The sequence below is a fragment of the Oreochromis aureus genome, linkage group 22 (genome assembly GCF_013358895.1).
Source record: "Oreochromis aureus strain Israel breed Guangdong linkage group 22, ZZ_aureus, whole genome shotgun sequence".
Classification (NCBI taxonomy): Eukaryota; Metazoa; Chordata; class Actinopteri; order Cichliformes; family Cichlidae; genus Oreochromis; species Oreochromis aureus.
In genome coordinates, this window is record NC_052962.1 from 37951182 (window position 1) to 37974748 (window position 23567).

At 43.4% G+C, this 23567-nt stretch overlaps 1 protein-coding gene across 1 annotated transcript in view; it reads left to right on the top strand.

The window, feature by feature from the left end:
* Positions 1 to 21906, top strand: part of tmem65 (transmembrane protein 65) — a 37138-nt gene extending 15232 nt beyond the window's left edge. Inside the window, exons 2-7 of the mRNA XM_031735282.2 lie at positions 8861 to 8905; positions 10322 to 10389; positions 10545 to 10599; positions 15955 to 15997; positions 17165 to 17270; positions 17743 to 21906. Coding sequence (XP_031591142.1) covers positions 8861 to 8905; positions 10322 to 10389; positions 10545 to 10599; positions 15955 to 15997; positions 17165 to 17270; positions 17743 to 17856 — 431 coding nt within the window. The 3' untranslated portion in view covers positions 17857 to 21906. The remainder of the gene's footprint in view (positions 1 to 8860; positions 8906 to 10321; positions 10390 to 10544; positions 10600 to 15954; positions 15998 to 17164; positions 17271 to 17742) is intronic.
* Positions 21907 to 23567: the final 1661 nt, after the last annotated feature.

The following is a 23567-nucleotide window of genomic DNA, read 5'->3' on the forward strand; positions in this document are numbered from 1 at the left end:
TGCAGGGTGCCAGCACTCCTCAGGAACTCGTCAGCCTCTCTGTGGACGTGAGGTTGTAGCGTGTCATTTCCTCTGAGATTTGAGGCAGATGAACACTCTGTTGAAGAAGTGGTTTGAGGTGCTCGGCAGCATCTGGGACGTTTGAGTGAGATTGAGGGAGTGGTGCTGTTTGACTGGCACATAAATTAGGCCTTTGCTTCAAAACTGGAGCTACCTCCTTGTATCAGCACCCCCACCTGCCAGGCCCACATGATATCGCTTTCAGCTGAGCCCAAAGTGGCGCGTCACACAGGGAGATTGAGATGGATCCTCTCCTCTGACAACGCTGACAATTACACAAACAGAGCGAGAGAGAAGAAGAACAGCAGAGCGGAGAAATGCAGAACGAAGGAACGCTGAGAGCTGTGAAGAGACCCAGTCAGCTGCAAACAGAAAGCAATAAATAAAGTAAAATAAAAATGAATTAAAAATCCTCACGGACGGGCAGAGCTCCAGATTATGTGATTATTCTGTTATTATTAGAAAGACTGTGTGTGGCAGCTTTGAAATGGAACAAAGAAAGAAAAAGTGATGACTTGTCACATAAATGAGGTTAATGATAACAGTCTGCAGCAGAAGAATCGCTGAGCTGAGTGAAGTCATTAAACCACAAGCACATCAAACTTCATTATCTCACTGGTCATTAAGCGTCTGGATACACACCAGCTTTTCATGTCAGTTAATCGATGGTTATTTTGCTCTTTCATATTCTGTGATAAGTATTTAGAGTAGACGGGAGCCTAAAATACACACTTAGTGATTGTATTGAATCTTCTTAAGTGTAGCAGCTTAGTGCTCGTCACTGTTTCACGCTCTTTCTGTGCTACTCTTTGAAGTTTAATCTAAAACGTCTTGAATTTAACTTTATACCTGTGGACATCTGTATGCTGTTTCAAAGCAGTGTCAGCTGTAAGAGGGGAAGTTCACAACAGAGCTAAACTCTGCCTCTGAGTTTCTGTTTTATTTCCAAAGCAGAGAAAACTGAAAGAAACTGCTTCACTGCTGAGTGTACGCCTTCGCTATTGTGTTGGCCTCTGGCAGCGGAGGTGCGCTCACACCACAAAGCCAAGAAGGACGTGTGAGAGCTGCAGGTCCACAGGCTGGACGCTTCCAGTTTCAACTTATCAGTTTAAAGTTTTTGGGGGAAAAAATGCATGAAAATACTCCAAAACACACGTTTAGACAGGGCAGATTTTCACCAGCTGAGTCAGCGTCGTCGTTCACCACACTCAACTCATGTCAGGTGAAGACTTTGGTGTCTGGAGGGTCTTTAGCATGAAACTATTTAGACCTCAGACTGAAAATGGGATGAGGTTGCTTTAAAACAGTTGATGCCAAACTGACACCACCAATTATTTTTCCTCTGTGTGACGGTTTGGTGGGCAAAGTTTTAAATATAAAGAAACCTCCGAGTGACGGATGATGAGCCGCCAGGTGGGTGGAGGAGAAGCAGTTGGCCGGAGGTTGGTGTTAATTTCTGCGTGTGTGTGTGTGTGTGTGTGTGAGAGAGAGAGAGAGAGAGAGAGGGTGTCTGTCTTCTCTCTTCAATTAAAAAGTTTTTGTGTGTGCACATGTGTGTATGTGTATTTCTTTTTGCTACATACACACACACACACACACACACACACACACACACACACACACACACACACACACACACACACACACACACACACGGAGTATTTGACAAATAGTGTGTAGTAACAGATGAGAAACCGAGCAGGAAGTTTCTGTTTGTTGCTCCTCTTCAGCGTGTTGGACGGAGCTCGTGGCGGCCGTCCTTGCCTGACGTGAGCTGCGTCTCCACCTGCTGCACAAACGAGTGGCCCTGCAGCTTACAGCAGGTCACCACAGCAGGAAAAAGACTCGAGGCCATCGGCTCTTTGCATTTGTCCGTTACTTTTCAGCATGACTGTGCTCTTGCACAAAGCCAGCTCCAAGAAGATTTTAGTTTCTAGTTGGCTTGTACAGCGCTCTGACCTCAGCGACCTCCTGTGGTGAACTCTAATGCTGCCAGTGTTCCCAGTATAAAAGTTTCTGGGAGAAAGAAAATGTTAAAAGAACAATCTGTTTGATTTTGGAGCCAATCCTGAGGAGTTCATCTCACAGAGAATATGAGAGGAAGTGTTTCTTATTTTCACTGTGCCAGTGGAAACATTTTACTGAAAGTTTTCAAGGTTGAAGTTTTCAAGGAGCACAAAAGATGCTCAAAAATGCAAATGCATGAATAAATATCCTGATTTCCACTTTTGGGTGGATTTAGTGTGCAGCTCTGTACCTTCAGAGCTGCACACTGTTGATATTGTGCATGCACAAATGTTAATAATGGAGCGCATTATCTGCCACTGGAATAGATTAATGTGGGTAAATGCACTTTGGTACATAAATCCCTCTCTGAGTCCAGCTGTGCCTGTGAAACGCTGTCATCTGTGGTGTTTATATTTACTTGTGCCTGCGGCGTCGGCTGTTCGTTCGTCAGGCGTGCGGCGTGTCGCAGGAAGCATTTCCACGCTGTTAATCAGCAGTCTGACGGCAGACAGATGATACCGCATCTGCTGAAGTCTAATTATGTATACGCAGACAAACACACACAGTCAGCTTATGTTTGATTTAATCACACACTGACATATGAACTGTGTTCGACTCACACTGCTGTCATTAGGAGCTTTATGAGATATCCTGCAGCAGGCCGGGAAACACTCGAGAGCTGAACTCTTCAGCGTTTACTCATCTGACTCCAGATCTGCAGCTATTGGCAGATTGTACAGTGATATTAATTTTTCGCTTGCATCAGGCAGACCTATTTCTGGACGTTTTCCCAGGAGTCGCAGTGTTTGTACTCACACTGCAGGCGCAAGGAAGTCAAAATGAAAAAGGGTGAAAATGAGTTGTTCGCTCTTTGTGGCCTAAAAAAGAAAGCCACAAAGTCACCACATTTCAGCAGCTGCACGAGGCTGCGGTCCTCCCCACACGCCAGGAGGCAAAATAATTTGAAGGCTGGGAAAATAGAGGTTAGATCCTTGCTGCTGGTAGGAATGTAAAGTTTGGTGTTAGAGGACAAGAGCAAAGGTTCTGTCAGCTCTAATGTAAGAGACCCTGAAGCTGTTTTCACACAGAGTATTTCAGGTCAGAGAAAATGTTTCATTTTTGGTTTGTTTCTGTTGTTTTAATCATTAATATTTCTGCGTTCAGAAGCATTAATGATAAGCTCAGAGTCATGTTGTTTTTCAGGAGCGTTACGGTTCCACAAATTCAAACCTGTGAGTTTCCAAGTGTCGGAGCAAACACTTTGTTCATGTATTGTTACTTTTATTCTGAAAAACGGTGCTTAATGTAAATAACAGTCCATTTTATCTCTAACTTGGATTTTCCTTTGACACGTCTAACACTCTGCATGAATGCAAAATCCCAACTAGTCTGCGGATTTACCTGCAGATTTATCGGCCTCGCCACCTCAGCAACGCTCTGTCACGCTCTGCTTCTGATGTGGGCTCTGGATCTAATCTCACCCGCTTGAGACTCGGCTCGAGTCGCTTTGGCTTACAATACCATCAAATTGCACTCAGAAGCTGCTCTCTGCTCCATGTCGTTTGAAATGGCACCGAGGCAAAGCTGCACTCGGCTGAGGAAGAGGGCAGGAAGTCAGCAGCATTCTCAAACACTTCTGGTGTGATTTTTAACAAAACTGTGTCGGAGTCGAGTCGTCGCAGACGTGTTCCCAGTGTGTTCCTGTGGTTAGCCTCTGTGGGCAGCTCAGCTGCCAGCTTTCAGTCTATCAGGGGATCTCCACACAGCAGATGGCGTTCTGTGTGCCCGCCATTGTTTATGAATGTAAACACATTACTGATGGTTTTCAGATTGCGTTTTAATAAATGCAGTACTTCCTTCTGTCCTTCTCATGGTCTGTTTATCTGCATCCAGTCCAAACCTGCACAAACTCAGCAGTATTACCTGAACTGCAAACAGGAACCAAAGATGTTGTGATCCTACATATTTGTGTCACACATCTGCTGACAGAGATTAAAGACTGTGTACACACGTGTCGCCTTCACCCACCCAGTTTGATGAAACTGGAGGTATGACCCACTCAGACACTAAAACTGAACGCTGGCCTCTCTGATTAGAGAAATGTTGTTCCAGCCTTTCACAGCAGACTGTACCGCCATGCTTCTCAGATTAATCTGTTATGGGTTCATTGATCAGCGCCAAGATTAAAGGTCTCGCTGGCTGGACCTGCTCAGAGCTTTTATATAGTTTTGGCTAACTTTAGAGATCAATTAGTGCTTTATAATAATTAGGCTTAAGGTCAGGTTTGATCTTTTTTAAAGTGTATCATCCGTCAGGGGAAATTATTGCTGCCAGAGCACAAAATCTGCAATTCATAATGCTGCTAAAGTACACACAGATTTTATTATTCATTTCTTTCTCTTTTTTCTTTTTGCATGGACTTCTTTAAAAGTAAAAGTGTAAATACTCTATGAATTACTAATGAAGTGTGGCACTCTCTATGAATACAATAAATTGTAAGACACAAGCTCCTGAGATGTTTGCATAATGCAAACTCCAGTGACTGTGTGAAGAGTCAGGCGGACCTGCGTGCAAGTAGAATCAGATCATTATCTGAATAAATCGCATCGAATTGAACCTGCAGCTCCACCAGATCCTCTCATTGAGATTCAGTGGATATCCAACACACACACACACACACACACACACACACACACACACACACACACACACACACACACACACACACACACACACACACACACACGTCGGGTATTCATATCTTGTGAAAACAACTAATTGACATCATGCCCTAGCCCCTTACCCTAACCATGAAAAATGAATACCTAACCATATCCAAGTGTAGCCCTGACACTAAAACCACATTTTGAGTCTAAAAATGCCTTCAGATTTGTGCGGACCAGGATTTTGGTCCCCATAAGGGCTGTTGGTCCCCACAAGTATAGTAAACTTCCAATTTGTGGTCCCCACAAATATATGAATACACGCTCACACTCGTCGCCTGACGTGCTGCCTTCAGGCCTGAAAGCTGTGAACTGAAAACGTCTCCGCTGCAGCCAGACGGGCCTCTCCAGAGATGTTCCTCCACAGGAAACTTGGGTCCAATTAAACCAGAAGTTGATGTTTCCTGTCTGCAGAAGTTTGAGGTCTGAAGTGCACCGTGTAACTGGTCAGAATGGGACCCCGAACGAGTGATTCCAGGGATCACAGTCTGTCTGCACACGCCCGAGAACATGATCTCGATTGTGAGGTTGACTGAATTTAATCGGGTGAAGTTTGGGATTTTTGCAGACTTGTTCCCAGAACTACTCAACCTCGGTTATTTGTCACAGAGTACAAATGTAAATATTTCCAGAGGAAAAACCTGTGAGTGGAATAATTAATTTCTGTTCCCCACACCAGAACCGAGTATAACAGAATTATACGGTTGCAGACCTCACGATCCTGTTTTACTTCTTTGAAGTCTGCCTAAAGGGCGAGTGTGTAGTTGGTGTATTGTAACTAATTTGTTTTTGTTTCAACAACTAACACACAAAAAAGACTATTTGAATAAGACTGAGCTAACCTTAGCGACAGTACTTGGTTTCTTCCATGCTAGCGTCCACACCTCTGTGCACAATGTGCTTACACATCACCTCCACTGATTTGGTGACATTCCAGTTTATTCTGACAAAGCCGACATCAGTTTTTATATCAAAGTACTGCAGACCAGTGCTGCTGGTGGTAACATTGTTGCATCTTTTTCAGCTATTTCAGTATTTCTAGCAAAGGCTGCAACATTTAAACATGTAGTTGTCCGGTCATGCACACCCTTAATCATGATGCCCTGATGAGTCCATATGGTCCCAAGAAACTTGGCAGGTACTCGGGCATCTACGCCGCGCCTCGAGCTCACCATCTGATGATATTCATGCCACTTGGACCCAAGTACGCCCCAGCAAACTCACATATGCTGACAGCATAGAAAGCCTTTCAGTTGGTGGGAAACACTGCAGAATTCTCAAATAACTCAGAGTTCAGTTCATCCCCAGCTGTGTTCACTCCGTTGATTTTCTGGTCATTTGTTTGAATTTTGAGCATCAGTCAGTTTGCTTGATTGGCAGGATCACACATTTATGTCTCAGCCTCTCACCTGTCCTCTCTTTGCTTTCCTTTTTAATATTATGCCTCCAAAATAAAGCCAGTAATTCTTTCCATGCCTGTGAAGGATCGACTGCTGCTGTTGTAGTGGAAGCTGTCAGTGTTGATGTACTAGAAGTGTGAGAGGCTCTCCTTACACTTCAGAGGCATCCTGTTGTGTTAAAGATGAGTGAAGAGTGAGATTTTGTACCTGTTACATTCCTTTACACCCTTCAGCCGAACACCCGTGTTACTTCCTGGATGAATGTTGTTGCTAAGGCATGGCCTCGCTGACTGGAACGGAATTTTGTTGCTTGGCAACTTTGGCTTATTGAGCTTTCAATGAGGAGGAGGAAGGAAGCATCGGATCCTTCGGAGAAGCTTTAATTTGTAGACGGCTGGTTTCCTCAGCTGAAGGATTTTTTTCTTTCAGTATGAATGTTTTTTCTTTTTCCTCGTGAGAAGTTGCTCAGAGTCAAATACAAAGGCTGGAGGTTTGTGGTAATTGGATGTTAGACTGAATAAAGAGGGCACCGAGTTTCTTTTATTCTAAGAAGGTTTTTTTCTCCTTTTCAACTAAACCAAGCAGCTACAGGATGTTTCTAAGATCAGGGATGTGGATCCCAGCAGCCCAGTTGTTGGCACTGGTTTCCTGCATATCCAAATCTATTGATCATCGGTCTTGAACATTTCACTGCCCTCCCAGTTAAAACTGAACATGGAGCAGCAGCATTTAAGTTTCTATCCAGTTTACTAAATCAAACTAAAGAAATCCAGTTTTTCACAGCTCTCAGTTCTTGGCTTTCAGTCTTGTTTGTGTCCATGATCCACTTTATTGTTTGTGCTTCTCCGTTTCTGTTACTCCTCTTATTTAAAACATATGAAGGTGCCCTGCTTTCTGATCATCTCTGGGTTAATCGTGTGGCTTTAAAACAAGAAACAAAAAAAAGAAGGAAATAATCTTCATTTTCTTTCAGTACCTGCAGTGTTTCCCTCAGCCGATTGTTTTGGGCTGACGGAAATAAAATATTGTTTTTATTACTCTTACTTCTCTTCACCTGCTTATCTGCTGATACTGAACCCTGATCTGTGATACCAGCGTTACATTAACGAGCTGTGCTGGAAATCATTGTTTGTGTGAGGCTGCACACATTTGAGAATATAAACTTATTAAACAAGTATTTATTAGTAAAACTGTAAATCAGGTTGAGTCAGGATTGAAAGAAAACAAACGCTCGATATTGACACATCCTTTTTTGGCTTCATTATTATTATTAGTAGTAGTAGTAGGAGTGGTATGAATAACTTCTGTCTAGTATTTGGGGGCAACATAAAGATAGATGTGAGGAAAAGTATTAAAAGTAAGATTTTAACGAAGTTTGCATCTGGTGTTGGTGAATAAACGGTGAGAGTCACTCCTGAAGTAGCCTTGAACGCAGCCTCAGACTCGTCGGTCCTAAAATGGACCCGGATGTTTCCAAAGGGCTGGTTTGTTGAGTCTAACCTGAGGCTTCTCCGTGCAGCCTCACAGGCCCTCAGACAGAGCCGAGGGTGCACAGAGAAAACTGTCTGTCTGCTCTAAAACCAGGAGGAAAACTTGGTGAAACTAGTGTGTGAGGAGCATACAGATGCACAGGCAGAGGTCGGGAAACCAAGGAACCAGCAGATTGCTGCTTCGCAGTAATCGACCCGCTCCTGTAATTGGACTCTGGCCGAGAGTGCAGTCTGCTCCAGTGGCACACTTCTGTGGAGTTAGCTCAGCGTCTCTCGAGGGCGCTCCACGCACCGGCCCAGTCTGCTGCTCCTCGCACCAATTAAAGTGAGATGATGGACCAAACCAGCATGTGAGATTACTGAATCTGTGAACGGACGTCAGAAAGCCGCTCTCGCAGAGACACGCACTGAAGTTTCAGTGAATCTGCTGGTATTTAACTGTGGTTTTCATGCATTATTTTCATATTTGAGCCCTTGTGATACCCGAGTTTGTGGCTGTTAGAGAGCAGCAGAAACAGGCTGTGAAAACAATATCAAGTTTGGGGGAAAAGAAAGTTATTTGGAAACAGGATTTCCTTCCCGATGGATTATATTAATATATATTAAATATTATATTAGACATTATATTAAGACATTTGTCAAAATGATATTTCTGTAAGAGAAAAAAGGAATCTTGTATCAGTGAGTTCAGCCTGCAGGCAGCAGCATTTACTGGTGCAAACAAAATAAATGACCAGCTGCTGTCATTGGTGACAGACCCACCCAGCTCAGAGTGGGAATCCACTGCACAGCATACACAGCATGAGCCATAACCACAAAGTGGCCTCGTCTTGGTGTTTTAACTTGATTTAAATTCCTTTTGGTTTAAATTTGCATAAATAAAATATGTGGGGTGGTGTGAGGCTTTAATCATTGCACCTCACACTGATGAGCTCCATAATTAAAGTTGTAAAGAAGTGAATCGTAGTGACGTTCGAGATCAACTCAGGAATGAAACGTCCTGCAGTGAAATCGAGCCGAGCACGCTGGTCCTGATTGAGTTGAGGTGGGGGTGGAGGTGGGGGTGGGGGTGAACACGAGAGGAGGCTGTGATGAGTTTGCGGTGATCAAACTGTGTCTCTGTGTTGCTGCAGACAGTTAATGAAATTCTGATTTTCTCTTTGCTTTTTTTTGTTCTCAGATGAAGTGGAGCCCTCACCGCCGACGGCAGCCCAGATCAGATACGGTGAGACAATAAAACACACACGCGTGTGTATTTATATCCTTGTGGGGACATCTCATTGACATAATGCTTTCCCTAGCCGCTTACCCTAACCATAACCTAATTGTAACCCTGACACTAAAACCACATTTTGAGTCTCAAAAATGCCTTCAAACTCGTGGGGACCTGGATTTCGGTCCCCAAAGGGCTGTCGGTGGAGAGAGGAGAGTGTTTCAAACTGAGAATGAGCTTTTATTGTGGCTGAAAGAATTATCACAAAACCACTAACAAAAACCTGGAAACATAAAACTAAACAACCTGAAACGTAACTGGAGAGACACTGAGGGAGGTGAACAGGATGGCCTACAGGCATGATACACAGAGTGACACGCAGACGCTCCGACGAAGAACAGAGGTGACCACACAATAAATATCCACACCAGGTATGAAGGAAATGGCGTGCAGGAGGCAGACACAGCTGAACCTAATTAGACAAGATAAAGAGGAAGCAAAACAGAATACATGACCTGAGACACGGACCTTCAAAGTAAAACAGGAAATACAAGTGGCTCAAGGGCACAAACTACATTCATGCCCTGTAAAATTTGGGCTGATGTCTTCACAGTATTCTAATTTTTTGAAATCCTGTTTTTGTGGACTTTATGAGCTGGAAGCCCAAATTATGTACAAATAAAGAACTAAGTACTTGAAATGGTTTAAGTTGTGGGCCCTGAATCTATAATCTATGAAAGTTTAATGTTTTGAATGGAATTATGGAGATAAATAAACTTTTCCATGATATTCTAATTTTTTGGAAATGTCTCAAATAGAAATATGAAGTTAAAACCAGCAGCTGAGCATCTGAAAACAACTTGAATCAGTTTTATTAACGACTCTGCTCTTATCAAAGATGATCAGTTATTCTTTCAGGACCTCTCCAACACTGGATACGTTTAAAACTCGTTAAGAGCCATTTTTACTCCTTGGCTTTTAATTCTGTATGAGTCTGTCATTATTTTATTCTTATTATTTTCGTATCTTTTATTTTACTTTCCTTTTAAATTTTATCTGATTATTCTGTTGTACAGTACTTTGGTCAACAGTTGTTGTTTTTAAAAGTGCTATATAAATAAAATTGATTTGATTTACAAGAAGTGGCCTTAAAGAGCTCGTATTCTTAAAGCCTTGAACTGAAGGGCTTCACTGAGGCCAGGTTTAAGAGAAATAAGGATTTCGTTTTGTCTGAGTGATGTAAAGCTGATCTTATAGAGCCAGTTGGTATAAATATGGAGGTGGAAATGAGCAGAACGCGTCTCCTGTAAACTAACTGTTATCACAGATACAGGGAAGCTGTTCACTGTGCAAATTATTCCAAGTTACATTCAGATAAATCTGTTCTGTGCTTTCCATGTTTTTCATTTTCCTTCTGTTAATTTGCAGTTTTACTCCACAACGCCATCCCCTTTGTTGGATTTGGCTTTCTGGATAATGCCATCATGATTGCAGCAGTAAGTATTGGAGTCTCATTTTGCAGGAATTAGTCGTAAAGAAAAAAGGAGTCTTATCTCTGCATTAAGGCTGTAATTTCCTTCTGTCTGCTCTTCCCGATGTGCTAACTCTGAGCCAGGATGAGCGTTTCACCTCTTTCTCTTTTATTCTCCAGGGAACTCAAATCGAACTTTCCATCGGAGTCACTCTGGGGATCTCCACCATGGCTGGTAAGAGCCGAGCGGCGATGAGTCGCGTAAACCTAAAATGACTTCGTTATCTTGTTGGCCGCTTCTTGAGTTCATTTGTAATTAATATTTTAATTGATTAACGTAGAAAGTTTTGATTGGATAACCAAGCAAAGCAACTTTCTGCTTCCATTTTCTCATCCGTGAGATGATTTCTTTCTCCGTTTTACAGCCGTGAATCAAGTAGATGTTAATATATGTACATATGAATCTTCAAATCCCTGATTTATGAAACTCCACTGAGGAGCGTTCCCACTCGAATAGCCGGCAGAAGCTGCAAAGCTTTGATGGGTAAGGAGGAGAGGAGGGTGTGGCCACATGAAAACCTTCACATTTGATCAGAGTTGAGTTTTCTCTGTTTTCAGCCTCATGCAGTGAAAATCTGTCGATCTCAGCTAATCTTTTTATATCGTTCAGGATCGTTCAGTGTGCACGTCAGCCTGGCCATAGAGTCTTGTAGTATAGGGTGATACTTTAAAACTACAAATATCTAACTCCAGTGATTATCTTTATAGTAGTCTGAAACAGTAGATCTTAATCTTAATGTTTGCAGCACCATAAAAAGAGGAAAAAGGAGGAGAGGAAGAAGCTCGTTAGCTACTCCCAGCGTGGCTGTAAAAACCCTGCTGAAGCAGACGACAGATAAGACCGAGAAACTGTCTCTGCTGAGAACGTCTCTCATCACACTATCAGCTAACATGTGATGTTGTTGCTTATCTCAGGTTATGGGAAATGAATTTTTAGCACTCGTAATTAAAAACAACAGAAGCCAAACTTAAAGGAAGGCGCTGAGAAATGGTTTTTTTGTTTACCAAATAAAGTGAGGTTAGAGATCGAATGTCAGGACAACATGTGGAGTACAGAGTGGATCTCATATGTGGAAATATCACCACGATTTTAAGGCTGAAAACTTTATAGAAGCTTTGAAAAATGTGGAAAAAATAAACTAACTAAAAAGCAAATCCACTGTACAAAATAATCAGTTAAACAAAACTTTAAAACTAATTATAAATAAAAAAACAGCGGAAAAAACTAAAAATGCCAAAGTTATGACACGTCTGTATCATTTAACCCTGTCATGCATGAATTATGACAGCCTCAAGCAGGATGTTTTTCCTAAGTATTTTTATTCATCTTTAGGCATGAAAAAATATTTTTGAACTTCATTTTTTAAACATGTACTTTTCAAAGAGTTTGTTACACTTGCTAAGTGGACATGTTGTTACATGTCCACTTAGCAAGTGTACCATTAACACTGACACACATACAAGAAAACAGCCTTTGAATAGCTGTCCACTGTAGTGACCAGCATGCATCAAAGGTTTAGGGTTAGGTTTGTTGGGGCCTTTTTCCAACAAATGTTTCATGCCTCTATGCGTCCAGAGTCGCCCCCTGCTGGTTATTAAAAAGACCGCAGTTTGCAGCCACAACTTCCTCTTCCAGCTCAGCTCTCTCCTCCTCCCTGGTCCCAGAATGCTTCTGCAAACAGGGGAGGCATGATTACACAGCTGATGACAGCAGTGCCACCCCCCCCGGCACCCCCGGCACCCCTTCACCCCGTCATCGCAGGCTAAGGAGGTGCATGTCACTTTCACAGTGTGGGGTTTACAGAAGTGTAACTCCTGCGTAAGGCCGTGCCTTCCATTTCCACACCTAAGTGAAGGTTACAGGACACACAGCTTCTTCCTGGTGATATCTAGAAAAGTTCAGGGCTTCAGTGAAGGAAAAAAACTTGTATTTTAGTCTAAAATAGGCACCAGTCCAACCCCCCTATGCCACTGGTATTAAACCAATAACAGTGGAGCCCAGCAGGCTGCATAAGTTGATATAAAAGTGCCAAAGTGAGACCAAATGCACCTCCAGTAGTTCTAAACGAGGAGATAAAGGAGGCACAATCCTTACAGAAAATCATCCTGTCACCAGGTTAGAGTCCCTGATGTGTAACCACATAAAATCCTCCCGGGTGTGATTGCTTTCACAGCACCTGCAGTGTTGGCTTCTCCATCAGGCTTCACCTGGAAGACGTTTTTATTACTTGTGCAGCTCCCACGCTGCCACCAGCGCTTACACTCGATTCTACAGAGTTGTTGCCGTTTATTGCGACAGATCCCGCCGTCACCCCGTCTCCTGTTGCGGTTCTCAGTTTGGGTTTTTATTGCTCTGTGAAACCATAAAGGCACCCGAGCTCGCCTTCTCCCCTCTCTTCACTGCTCGATTATTCAGTTTCCATGGATACTTGGCTCCATTTTCCTCTGCAAAGTGCAAATCAGAGGCTGAAGACGAGCTCTAGATCAATAGCTCTGCTGTGACGTCTTCATCCATCCAGGCTCTTATACGTCCGTGTCATCACTGTCCACCCTGCAGGGTTTTATTTTAGATTTTGGGGGCTGGCACCTTTGAAGCGTTTCTTGCTGACTCCTGTGTCTTCTCCCAGCTCTGGGTGAAACGAGGCCAGCTAGTTTCACCGTCTCACCTCCTCTTGGCCATCAAGGAGCTTCTCTTTGAGGAGATGCTGTCCATCTGGACGTTCAGCTCCTGCAGGAACGTTGGTGCATGTTCAGCTTCAAGCATCGTCGCCTTGTATGCCTCCAGAGATTCCCTGAAGGCAAAACAAACATGCTTTATAGTTTCAATGAACAAATACATTTTCCTCCACACTGCAGTCCACAGCGTTAATTATTCAGAGCTGTGGTGTACTGTCGGTGGGCTGGAATTGTTGCAAAGCCGATTTTGCTGACAGTGAAACCATGAAAGCAGAAGACAAAGAAGCTGACTGGAGTCTTGGTCCTTTTCCAAAGGTGCTCTTTGATCCTGGAAAACTTTCACACCTTCTCACTCCTACTGATTCTCCTGTTTCTGCTTTGATGTGTTGTTTGGACACTCGCTCTGCTTTTTCATCATTAGTGAGTATGCAGAGATGTATGTGGGCCACTTGGCACTGCACACTTGTAGGTATATACACTTATCTGTTCAGGGCGTGATGTGTGGGTGGGTTTCTAAAGGCTTCCTTAAAAAGGCGCTTGTTGGCGAGGGAAGCGTGCATCCTCAGCATCAGGTAAATGTTTTTGCTGCTAGATTTGAACTTTAATCAGCTGTCAGTTTCCTGCAGGAGAAGCAGATGCCTGAATATTTCCTGCAGCTCCTCTTGGGGGATGCTGTAGCGCTCCCGGACCAGATGGGATGTAAAATCCCTGCATCGAGACTTTTCCCTGGGGTCTTTTTCTCAGGTGGAAGCGTCTGTAAAAGAGTTAAAAGGACACATCTGAGAAGATCTTCTTCACACTCCATCTCCCCCACACACCCTGGGTGTAATTAGGATGTTTGGAGAAGCAAGCAGTGTGGTAGGATTTATGTAACATGCATTAAATACAGACAAAGGAGGACGATGTCACAGATGGCGATCCCGGTACTTTTTAATCTGGTATTTTGATGCTTTAGCTGTATATAAATGTGGCTCAGATTAATCTTTACGATTAAATAAGTACAGGAACTTTCTTTAAATTAAATGTTTAATGGGGAAATTAGGACATTTTATCATGATAAAAGTTTAATTAAAAAATGTTCGGATAAAAGTCTGAGCATTAATTGAGAGTTTCATTATTGTGCAAAAATGCACTTTGTTCCAAAACTCATTGAAAAAAGAAAAAAGGCTGCTGAGTGTGGGAAACATCAGGCTGATTACAGAAGATAAACAATCTCCTGTGTACTCACAGTGCTGCTTCCAAGCCCGGATAAATGGAGAGGTTTGTGTCAGGAAGGGCATCCGGTGTGAAATGTTGGTCAGATCAAACATGTGGATCAAAGTAATGAAGTTGATGAGCCGTAGATGAAGATATGGGAAAGAGCTGTGAAAGCAGAGGCGACTGTCAGCGAGCAGCGGTGTGGCTTCATGCTGAGAAAAACTACTAGAGATGTGAAGTTTACTTTGAGGGTCAGGGTGGAGGAGTACAGAGAAGGAGCTTCACTGTGTCTCTGGATGAGAGGAGGCAGACGATGGTACTGCGTGAGGAGGTCAGAGTGGCGGAGACGTATGTGAGGGTGGTGCAGGACAGGTATGAGGACAGAGAGACGGTGGTGAGGTGTGAGGTTCAACGTAGTGATGGACAGGCTGGTGGATGAGGTCAGGCAGCAGTCTCTGTGGACTGTGTGCAGATAACACTGGTCTGTAGTAGAGAGGGATGCTGATGCTGGAGCCAGGCAGGAGGATGAGAGGAAGACCTCACAGGAGCTTTTAGGCATAAGGAGAGGGAGCAGCCAATAGGAAAAGGAGAAACAGTCTCAGAGACGCCCACCTAATGCACTGCTCCTAAATCAGACCCAGTGTTTTATCAGCAGCACTGACATCATCAGTGAGACCGCTGCTTCATTGGACCACGTGAGTGATGGTTTCTGAAAATGTACATAAATGATTCATGACTCCTTATTCCAATCGTCGTTTGCCATTTCCAGCATTTCTGATCATCTTTGATATAAGAAATTACACTTTGTTTATTTCTCTGGTTTGTGAGCTGAATAAAGGTTTCCAAGAAGCAGAGTCTCAGCCTGACTTGTTGTCACGCTTCCTGATGCAGCACTAATGAATTCAGCCAAATGATGGAAGTCATTACGATTTAGACGAGTGCGACCTCGACTCACCTCCCCGTCGATGCACTTTTGGGTCCTTGCAGAAAAGATCAGATGAAGCTTTCACTCCATTGGGAAGTGTGTGTGTGTGTGTGTGTGTGTGTGTGTGTGTGTGTGTGTGTGTGTGTGTGTGTGTGTGTGTGTGTGTGTGTGTGTGTGTGTGTGTGTGCTCGAGTGTGTGTGTGTGTGTGTGTGTGTGTGTGTGTGTGTGTGTGTGTGTGTGTGTGTGTGTGTGTGTGTGTGTGTGTGTGTGCGTGCATGTATGTGTGTGTAATGTGTCAGGCTTAAATTGTGTTTGATGGACGTCAGCACAGCAGTGAGCAGATTTCCTTCACAGATTTTGGCGCCTGCCCTCCCAGAGGAACATGATGGTTATCGGATTTCTGATTCAGTCTGAAGTCAACCTCGTGTTCCTGCGAGAGTCTCAGATCGAGAGGAGTTTGGTTTTTCTGAAACTATAAAGCTTCTTAAAGTCTGTTAAAGTTCTGAAAGAGGACTGAGAAGATGACTTAGGAGCGTCTGAAAGAGAGCGAACTGTTCACATAAATCACAAATGACGCCGTTATTTTCATAATTTGATGTTAAGATCTGCATAAATCAAATCATTGAGTTTCACAAATCCTCAGCATTTCTTTTTCATGTCTGTCACTGTGCTCGCTGTTGTTTTTTGTGAGCGAGGCAGAAATCAAAGCGTTTGCCTCTTTGTGTTTGCAGCGGCGGCTCTGGGGAACCTGGTTTCAGATCTGGCGGGGCTCGGGTAAGCAGCATCTTTACAAACGGCCTCTGAGGCTTTTCGGTTTATTCTGGTCGAACTGTGTGAGGTCTGTTTAAAGCAAGTTAGAAGTGCTCAAAGATTTAAATTAATGACGTGAAGTTTGTCCTGTTGTGTTTCTGTTTTTGTAGTTTAAGCTAAACTCACTGATTGCTGCTGATTTTTCTGTGTTAAATATCTTTTATTTTCTTCATTTTCTTCATTTCATTCTTTCTTTTCTCCCAGTGAAAGAAGGTTTACATTGTAACTAAAGTCTGACTTCGTCTTTGAAAGGAAGGTTTTCATCCTAAAGTGTTGAAAAAGGTGTGCAGTCAGCAGGGAAATGTGAAACTTCTGTGTTTCAGTTTTAATCAGTGTGAATGCAAAACAGATTTTTAGCTGTTGTCCAATTAGTTTAACAATCTGGTTTAGTTTGAACTGTTACTCCAGCATCAAAACACTCCAAAAATACACACATGTTATGAGCTCTTCCTGTTTTTCAGGTTTGAAAATGAAACTGCTGAGTGTGTGTATATACGGTGTTTATGTTAACAGGATGACATTTATCTGCATCTTCACTTCAGAGGCTCAAACTTTGCTGTTCGTCCTTTTTAATTGCGCTAACAATTGTGCAGATGAACGCCAGCATTATCCCGAGTGTGTAGTTCAGCACAAATGTCGAGGCTGAATCACCTGGATGAGTCATGAAACATTTCTCCCACTGAAAGTGCTGAATCCACATGAACAGAGCCAACTGTCGTGGATTTCCTGTTCCTATTACTGTGACCTCTGACCCCTGTAAGCCTCAGCTGAGCTGGGATGTGAGCTAGCTGCACACTTCCATTGGTTGGTTGAGCAATTATGGAAATGCATACAAGTTTTTACTTGGTTTGAATAACTTCTGGAAGAAGACACAGCTGCTAAACCAGCATCCAGAGCATGCGAAGTATTGGCACTGAATACTGGCAAACTTGATCTGCATCGGCCCGTTTCGCAGATTTCACAGTTTCTGCATGAATTATCGCAGACGTCTCCACAGCTGATGTCCCCAAAACTGGGCAACTCCCACATGAAGGACATGAACACCACGAGCACGTGTGTTTTATTTTTGGGTGAAGTGATGTCACTAAATGCCTGTGCAGCGATTAACACACATGTGTTGTCTGTGTGAAGTCTTGCAGGTTATGTGGAGGTTCTGGCCTCCAAACTGGGGATGCAGGTTCCAGATTTGACACCCAAGCAGGTGGACATGTGGCAGACCAGGCTCAGCTCTCACATGGTGAGATTTTTCCTTTGGGTCTTATTTTTAAATCCTCTTCATGTTCTTATTCGTAGTGGCAACAATAGAGGGATGATGAGTTCATGGCTTCTTTGTCTCAGAGCAAGCAGGGCGCTGCACTTTTCCAGATTATTAAATAAAGTGTTGATTATAATCAGCTGCACTTATCACAACAGATAATGTTCAAAGGGGCGAAAATGCAGGAAGTTTGTGTTGGAGCCACATGAGTGTTTAAAATAAGGAAACAGTGTTTATCTTCATTCGTATCAAACAGAAGTGCATGATCCTGTCAGAGGTGTGTAAGAGCATGAAGGGAAAGCTAAAACTACCGTCTCGTGAATAATCCATGTATCCTGAGATAAGAGTATCGCTGCCCAGACTTTTAAAGCTAGTTTCACCTCTGCACACGCCGACTGTTTGAGGAGGATAACAGATTATGATGATCTGATTTCTCCTTCGCCTCCTGCTGCAGGGTAAAGCCATCGGCGTGTCCATCGGCTGTATTTTGGGGATGTTCCCGCTGTTTTTCCTCAGCGACGACGACGACAAGAAGGAGGATGGCGACACGCCATCAGGCTCCTCCTAACACGCCACTACATCCTGATAACACTGCTGATGTCACAGCTCTAAGAAAAGAAAAAAAATTATTTACAGTCGGATGTTTCTCTGTCATCCTGCTCGGGCGGCGTACAGTTTGAGGGAACGTAATTGGCCGCTGACCGCGACCATCTCTGAAAGCTTCGTCTGGCAGAGTTATCTTTACACCGTCTGCTCCAGGAAAGCAGCGTCTGTTGTTGCGTGCCGGTTCAGTGGGAGGTTAAATGGAAGTTTTGAAGCTTTATGAGCTGCGACTATCATTGATTCTTCATATCAGTCCCATTCCCAGTTTTCTGGGGGCAAAAGCAGAGAGGAAACGGCTGCATATTTGTTATAATCTTTATAGCTGCAGAGTCCCTCCACCTCCCTGCACGCACATTTTGAGTGTAATTTATTTGGCAAAAAAGAGGAAAACCACACAATAAATGACAATAATGTCCACTCGTGACCCCATGAAAGCCTGTTAGGAGTAACTAGGAGTCATAATCCAGGTGATGGGTCACAATGACGGGGTTTGCATCAGAAGGCAGTGAGGGGGTTTCTGCCTGTGCAGCTACCCTCAGAAAAACTCAGTGTTCTAATAGTCGCTGTATTCTGACTCATCACTAAAGGAGAAAGCATTAAATATGATTTACTGAAAGTAAAATGATCCGTATTGTTAATTCAGGCTGATTTAAAATCACGATAATGTGATAAATCTGATGTTGTTGCAGTCCCAGTGTGAATGTGGCTCGCACTGTAAAAACAGATGATCTGAAATGAGAATCTCCTCTGCCTTTGTTGAGCAGCACAAATAGAAAACAGGCTTTAATTTAGCTGCTATTCTGCTTTAATCCCACATATCAGTTTATACATATCCAAAAGTCTCTAGCTGATGTCAGCTGTTGGTCATACCTGACCAGGTGAGCCTGTAGTTCTGAGTGTACTGCTCATAGTCAGCGTGACTTTATCAGTGTTTGCAGTAAAAATAATTTTCTTTCTCTGTTATCAGAATTGAAGCTAATTGAAAAAAAACTTGTTTAGCTAATCTAAGTGTGCAGGTGGGCAGCAGGGAGCGGATCGGTGCAGTGCATGAATTTGCACCGTTAATCAAATTTTAAACATTCAGCTTCGTGGTTTATCGGAGGTTTCTCACTTTGTGCTCCAACTGCATGTTGGAGCACAAAGCACCACAAAAATCCAAAATAAGACGGGATTCACTCCTGGATTCTGTTCCCACTGTCACATCACGAGCTCAGTTCTCCGTGCAGTGTGACACTAAAGCGCCCACATCTGCGAGGAGACCACACGAGAAGCTGGGAAACAAGTGGAAATTCACAGAGGGATACAAAGTAAAGCTGCAGGAGCAGTTTTAATGGTTTTGCTGCACGCGCTGTTTTGACGCCACATTTCCTTTCACAGTTTCAGCTTTTAGTGTGTCAGCAGTCAGAGGTTGCTTAGCATAAAACAGGGATCCCGGAGTTTCACGCTGTGATGTATCCTAATTTTAACCTGATAAAAACGGAGATCCGGTGCTGGCAGAGACCCTGGAGAGAGAGGCCGTGTGCAAAACCAACATAAGCGTAACCTTGGTGCTGATTTCGCTGCTTGGCCATTAATCCAGTAGGTTTTTTTTCCCGTATCAGTATGTTAGTCGCGTTCCCAGAAATTCACATGTTCAGCTTTCCTCTCTGCGACTCGGTCCCAGGGGCTGATGGGAAGAATCGATGCTTCTCAGATGGAACAAAACTTTGATTTCCCTCCCACAGACGGCTCGTGTAAATCCGCCCGGGCAGCTTCGAGGATGGGAAACCCTCTGCAGTCTCAGCACCGCCAGTGTGGTTTATTCTTCCCAGAAATCAGCGTTTTAGCAGCGACGAGTGTTTCCCATCCCGACAGCAGAAACACGAACAGCACACACCGACTGTTTCAGGACACTAGCTCACGTTTTGTTTTGATCTCTGATTAATTGGAGGAACAAAAAAAAGAAAAAGCACAATTTTTTTGATTTTCTCTTCAGCAGACACTTTATACATTTACAGACTTCATCTCCAAAAACACTATTTATTCATGAGTCAAAGCAACAAGTGTTTTGTCACGACTTGTTCTGGAAGCGAGTGGACTTCCTCATCAAGTCACCGCCGTCCTGCATATCTGAAAACGTGTCATCTGCTACCTCGAGGAATGATTTCTGTGTTTGCATGAAGAACTTGTGTAGCTCTGTAATCTCATCAGATGGTTTTTATTAGTGCTTAGAGTTCTCAGATGTTTTGTAGGAGCCGATTTAAAGGAGGAGGCGGCGTTCAGTGGCAGCGCACACTCTCTGGAAACTGAAGTTGCTATTTTCAGCTTTGGGCTCCGTTCTGTGCTTTCCAAGGTCGCTCTGTATCTGTGTTTGTTTTACTTTCTCCACCATCTTTTCCTTCTTTCTCTCACACAGTCGCTTCACTCGCATCCAGATTGTTGTTCTTTTTTTTAGCTTTTGTTTGATCAGACTTGAAGCTGCAGATGGTGCCTGAGAAGGTGCGATTCAAAGTCACAGTCAGAGAAGTGGCTCAGACGTTTCGGTGACTTTCTTTGTCACCATTAAACACTCCAGCTGTCATCAAACCTGTAAGGTGCTTTTTATAACGACGCTGAACCCACGTCAGCCGTTTTCTCCTCTTGATCCTCAGACTCCATCCAGCGTTCCCAGTTCACTGTCTCACACACTTTGGGCTTCCACCAGTGACTCTTTTCTTATTGATCAGCATCATTTTTAGATTTAACAAACTGTCAGAAATCATTCTTATTATTCCAGGAGCCGCTGAGACTTACTTGGATAATTCAAATCTCACGTTTTAGAGGCAAAAACCAGATTTTTTTCTAATAGGTGAAAATGTCTTTGCCAGCTGCCTAAAACACACAGTGAAAGGTGAAAATGAGTATTTTCAGGCTGTGTTAGATGTTTAGAAGAAGGACTTCTCTTCCTCCTGCAGAGCCCTCTATCAGCTCATTCTACATCAGACATTTTTATAGAACAAACAATACCTGAACCCTATGAAGTGCTCGTGACCTGTGACAGCTGGGATAGGCTCCACCCCCTCTGGGACTAATTAATGCCTTCTCTGCTGGGTTTCGATGTCTGATCAGTGCAATAATGTGCAGTTTTGGTTCAATATGTTTTGTGCAATCCAAACCAAGCTGATGGATAATTAGAGAAAGTTGGCTGCGGCGTCGTTTAGCAGTTGCTTGATGAAGGTTGTTTCATCGACCCAGAAATTGAGTATATCTGTGGATGCTGTGATTATTGGCCGGGTCGATCATCACTGCATCGTTATCTTGTTTTTATCTGCCTTACATTCTTCACAGAAGTCCTCCTCTGCCATCACAACTTTCCTGATTAAAGTTGTGATGTGTGGTTTTGAGTCCTGCTGTTTTTCTAGCAGATTATGAAATGTTTGCCTTCAGAGGGACGGAGACGCTTTAAGCACAAATCCCAACACATCCTCCAAATTAAAGGAATTAAGAGCTGCGAGTTCAGACAGAAATGTTTGCACAGTGTATTAATGAGGGTTTGGACTCGACTGCAGGAGAAATTCAAGTTTGTCACTGGATTAACTGTGAAAGCCTCGAGGGAAGTGAGCTCTTTGTCTGCCCGTCTCATTAGGACAGAGTAGTTAAGTCTGAGTGAAGCGCCGGCTGTTTAACCCTGGTAAAAACTTCAGTCTGAGGATGCTTCAGAGAACTCGTTTGCTTTTGTCTCATCTCATGTTTGTGTTTGTTTTACATGAGGAAAAGATTTTAATCAAACTTTTTGTTTGTTTTGCTTTTTTAAAATGATATTTTCCTTAATTTAATTGTGTGAAGACATTCTTTGAAGCATATGAACAAGACGTTTGTCGTCCTTTAAGGCTGTCGGGTAAAGGAATGCCGTGTTGTGCTGCCATCTCGTGGACAGTCTGAACAGCCGCTGCGCACTGATACATGTACAGTATGTACCGGACACCCTGGACTGTTGAAGGATGATGTGTGGATGTATTTTGCAACATTATGTGCAATTAAAACAAAAGTAAATGATTACGAGTGTTTGCTTGTGGCTCTGCAGGTGGTGCTTCACTGACCTCTCAGTCATTCAGTCATTGTGGACTCCAGGCTGAGGACGCCGCTGTGAGCAGGACTGAGCTCACATTCAGTTTAAAGGTCCTGAAAACAGCACGTTCATTTGAATCATGAGCTCAGACTGTAAAGCAAAGATGGACGTAGCCACGGTGAAGTCACTTTTAGCCCTTTTCTGCGCGTACCTGCTTACACAGCTCGGCTGTGCTTTGCTCACCATTACAATCGAGGACCACCTGATGTGCGTGGGGTCGTTACAGCATCGCTGTGGTCCAATCACGTCATTTGTATGTGACGTGAACGCAACAACGTTGGTGTTGGGCTTTTTCTCCGACCACGGCATAGCCAGGCTTAAAAAAATGTGGGTCTTGATTTTCATGAAGTACACGCTCTCAAAACCTGCTGAGTGACATCACTGACTGGTCATGAGGTCTGCTGATGTCACATTTTCACATTGCCTGGGATCGCTTGGAAGCTCAGGCGGGTAGGTACTGAAAGTACCGGTAACAGGTACTACCACCGAACGAAAAACTAAAAACCAGGTTGAGCCGACCTGAGCAGGCACAAGTGGAAAAAGGCTGTTAGTGAAACTTCAAGATGGCCGAGGTCGAACACTCAGCTTGGTGTTTTGAAAGCAGACATGAGAATGACTGAGAAACCCAGGATCTCTGCACACTCGCTGGATAATGACTTATCACATCACTGATTGCCATCTTGGTTTATCCTTATCTGCACTCTGACTGCAGGTTTCTCATGAGCAGGTTCCTGGTTCAATCCCCACCTGGGGCCTTTCTGCTTGGTGTTTGCATGTTCACCCAGTGATAACCAGGAGAGATGTAGGTAAAGTGTACAGAGTGAAGCACTGCTTGAATCTATGGTGAAATATGTAGTTTGAAGCACTTTGAGTGTATGTTTGTTTTATTCCTTTAAAACACACATTTCAGGTTTTAAAAAGAGAAAATCTTGTAAACTCTCACCTGAACCCAAAACTCACTTTAAACATATCTTTAAATGACTACATTTTACTTGCAGTTTCTCTTTAAATATTTTCATTTAATTATGTAAATGATCAGATAATGGTGAAATGTTGTCATTGTATGTCTTTATTTATAAGAACAACAGTGTAAAACCATAAAATCACTTCCTTATGTTACAAAGATCCTGATCTAATTCTCACCAGACCAAATAAAATCTGCTGATAGACTCATAAATGGAAACCTGCACGTCTTTAATTCACGTCAGACGTTTCCCAGCACGTCGTCCTGCTGCTGCCTCCTGTTTCCTCTGGTCAAATCATCTTTTAAACTTTTGTCTCGATGTTGCTCAAAATAAGAAACTTGACTTTCGTAACATTAGATGCTGACTCATCTACAAAGTAAATGGTAAATGGCCTGTATTTATATAGTGCTTTTCTAGTCCCTAAGGACCCCAAAGCGCTTTACATATCCAGTCATCCACACATTCACACACTGGTGATGGCAGCTACATTGTAGCCACAGCCACCCTGGGGCGCACTGACAGAGGCGAGGCTGCCGGACACTGGCGCCACCGGGCCCTCTGACCACCACCAGTAGGCAACGGGTGAAGTGTCTTGCCCAAGGACACAACGACCGAGACTGTCCG